General features: G+C 41.3%; 1 protein-coding gene across 1 annotated transcript; it reads right to left on the bottom strand.

Moving 5' to 3' along the window:
• LOC109839625 (stearoyl-[acyl-carrier-protein] 9-desaturase, chloroplastic-like) lies at positions 35 to 2,608 on the bottom strand. Its single transcript, XM_020408128.1, has 3 exons — positions 2,328 to 2,608; positions 1,296 to 1,773; positions 35 to 1,083 (listed from the first exon to the last, which is right to left on the bottom strand). The coding sequence occupies exons 1-3, from the start codon at positions 2,456 to 2,458 to the stop codon at positions 499 to 501; spliced, it is 1,194 nt and encodes a 397-aa protein (XP_020263717.1). The 5' UTR covers positions 2,459 to 2,608; the 3' UTR covers positions 35 to 498.

Genomic DNA, 3,065 nt, shown 5'->3' with positions numbered 1-3,065 from the left:
TGCATTGCTCATTTGTTCTTCGAAATAACAAACATAAAAATAGAACATACCTTGCTCTTTTTTATTATAGTTTAGGAAATATAGAATGATCCACGTACAGAAAGATGATACACACACATATACATACCAGCAGAATACAGCTTCACTTTATCGTATACCAAAGAGAGTACTTATTCATAGATACAAGATTAGAATACACCTTTTGCAATGTAGAGGGTAAGTCACTCATTATCCCTAAACTTTTAATTAGTCGCACTTAATATCCCTTGGTAGTCAAACAGAGTAGTCTCTCTTTTACCGTCGTCCATCACGTGACGTCAATATGTTGCAGAGTACCCTCTTCTGTTATACACGTTGAATATACGCATACCTTCGCGATGTTTGTACAGATAACAGAGAGATAACTTCCATTTGAAATCGAAGGGTCTAAATACTAGTAAAAAAGTTTAGGAATAGTAAATAACTAATCCCTGTAATTATATATATATAGTTGTGACTCTAGGCCAAGACCTTCCTATTGAAGATCCAACTGAAAGGGATCATCATATTCTCACCATACTCCTTCATCTTCCTCATCCTCCCCTCCTCCGCCCTCTCCTCCATCCTTCTATACCTCTCCGGTAGTCCGCAGACGTAATCTTGCGCCCGCCTCCCCTCGCTTGACAACCCTGCGCTCACCGTCTCCACCTTCCACCTCTTCGCAAAGAACTCCACGAGGTCCGCATAATCCCTCGCCGTATAGACTCCAACCTTCTGAGCCACTGCGGAGTAGTGGTGGAAGAGGTTGTCGTCATGGCCGTCGAACATGAGAAGGGCGGGCATCGTGATGCGTCGCCGCATCATGTCTGCCAAGGCGAGCATGGTCGTGTCGGGGTCGACCTCAAAGAGCTTCTCGACGATCTTGGTGTAGGCTAGCTCGTGGCGCTTCTCGTCAGAGGCGATGAGGCCGCAGATCTTCGCAAGGGTGTCGTCACCGTGGAGCTTGGCGCTGCGGGCAGTATTGCCGTGGGAGATGAAGGTGGCCTTCTCTTGGAAGGAGGTGTAGATGAGGCCGCAGTAGGGGTTGCTGTCTGCGCCAATGTCCTGCGAGAATTGAATTAAATTAAGAAGAAGGATTAAATTAGTTATAACATATATAAAGGGCGAAGGTACGTTAACTTCAACACTCACAAAGTCCAAGGGGTTTTCTGGAATTAAAATAGTTTAGAGAAAAAGTGTTACCCGCAGCACCACCAAATTAAAGCTCAGTACTGAAGTCAGTTTTTTTTTGAAATAAACCACAGTAATTAACTCACCACGCCAGCTCCGATCAAGTACTGTATAGTCTTCTCAATCTGCCTCATATCCAGCCTCCCACTCAAATACAGATATTTATTCAGCAAGTCCCCGTGCCGGTTCTCCTCCGCCGTCCACCGCCTCGTCCACCTGGCCCACGCCGACGAGCTCGAGCCCGTCGGATCCCTCACACCTTCAAAAGTGTTGAATACCGTCTCGTACGTAGGCAGTGCCTCCTCGGTGATCATATTCCCGACCAAACAGACGTAGTACTCATCGGGAATGTTTCTTGCACGCGCCCTGATGTCGCGTATTTCATCGAAGAATTCCTCGTCGCCGTCGGACGAAGGGTTTGGGAGGAAGTCTTGAGGCTGCCAGAGGGTCTCCACGGGCTTCAAGAAGGTTAGGATGTTGTCTTCTGCCCATCCCTCTAGGGACCTGAAGATCTCGAGCTTCTCTGGTGTCATCTTCTTCCACTTTAGGTTGTTATCGGCTTCTCTGCATGATCGAAGCAGGATTAATTAATTGCGTCAGTTTTTGCACTAATATAATTACTTTCCGCCCGGTACCTGTGCTGGATTATTATGGTGTGTATCTACACCGATGATCTTGGCGAGCCTACGTATCTATATATCTATCTATCTGCGCTGTTAACCCTGATGATTATCTAAGGCGTCAACTTAGGAGCACTTTTCCATATATATTTAACCCTGATGATTATCTAAGGCGTCACCTTAAGAACACTTTTCCCTATATAATATGTAAAATGACATATTAACATACAAAAATAATAAATATATTATATTATTTGAAAACATCATAGGCATGGTTCATGTAGCAGAAGAACTAAATCTTCACAAAAATACACTTCCACCGTACATATTATATCAGAGCTCATTAAAAAGGGGCATCATTTGCCATATAACTTTTTCATTGAATTTTATCTGATTTTTTTTTTCTTCCGAATAACCGAGGCACTATGCCTTGAACCAAGTAAATTCTGCAGGGGGAAGAAAAAAAATTTGCTGGTGGACTAGAAGAGGATATCAAACCTGATTTTTGATGGAACAGTACTGGTCAGTGCCATGAGAAACTTTGAAGACTTTGATAATTTTGAAGAAGCAAGCTCTAGCTGCCCGCAGAAGGAAGCCTGAGTTGACAAGAAAGAAAAATTTAGCGCCATCACTAATTAAAATGAGGGTTGTTGAGATCGAGAGCTCAAATTTAGAGCGAGAGAATTTATGAACTACTCGTGCTTTCAAAAACACATTGCAGTTAGCTAGCTTTTTATAGAGGTGGAAAGATGCTGCTGAAGGTGCGATGCGATATCCAAACGCACATGGAGCTTTTAATGTGCGTTATGTTCGTGCGTCACATATCCTAATTAATCTATTAAAGATTTTCCTTCAAGAATTCCTTTTTCTGCTAAAGATTTCTTCAAGATATTGGATACTGAAACAAATAATACTTTTTGAAAATAATATTTTCTTAGGAAAAAAATAATATAATTAATATTTTCCAAAAAATATATTTTTAAAAAAAACTTTTTTTGGAAAAAACAATTTCTTAAAAATAAAAAAATTTCAAAATAATTTGTTGCGACTATAGTTGCAACTTAAATGGATTTGTAGTCATTTTGGTTGTAGCTTGACTTGCAGCTGAAAATAGCTGCAAATCAAAAGTTGCAACTAAAATTGCAATTGCAAGTGACCAATTGTAACGAAACAAACGCATACTACTGGATAAAATGGCCCAATTTCTTGCAACTGCACTTGCAATTGCCCCAGTTG

This window comes from Asparagus officinalis, chromosome 4 (assembly GCF_001876935.1).
Source record: "Asparagus officinalis chromosome 4, Aspof.V1, whole genome shotgun sequence".
Lineage (NCBI taxonomy): Eukaryota > Viridiplantae > Streptophyta > Magnoliopsida > Asparagales > Asparagaceae > Asparagus > Asparagus officinalis.
This window is presented reverse-complemented; position numbering and strand designations above follow the sequence as displayed.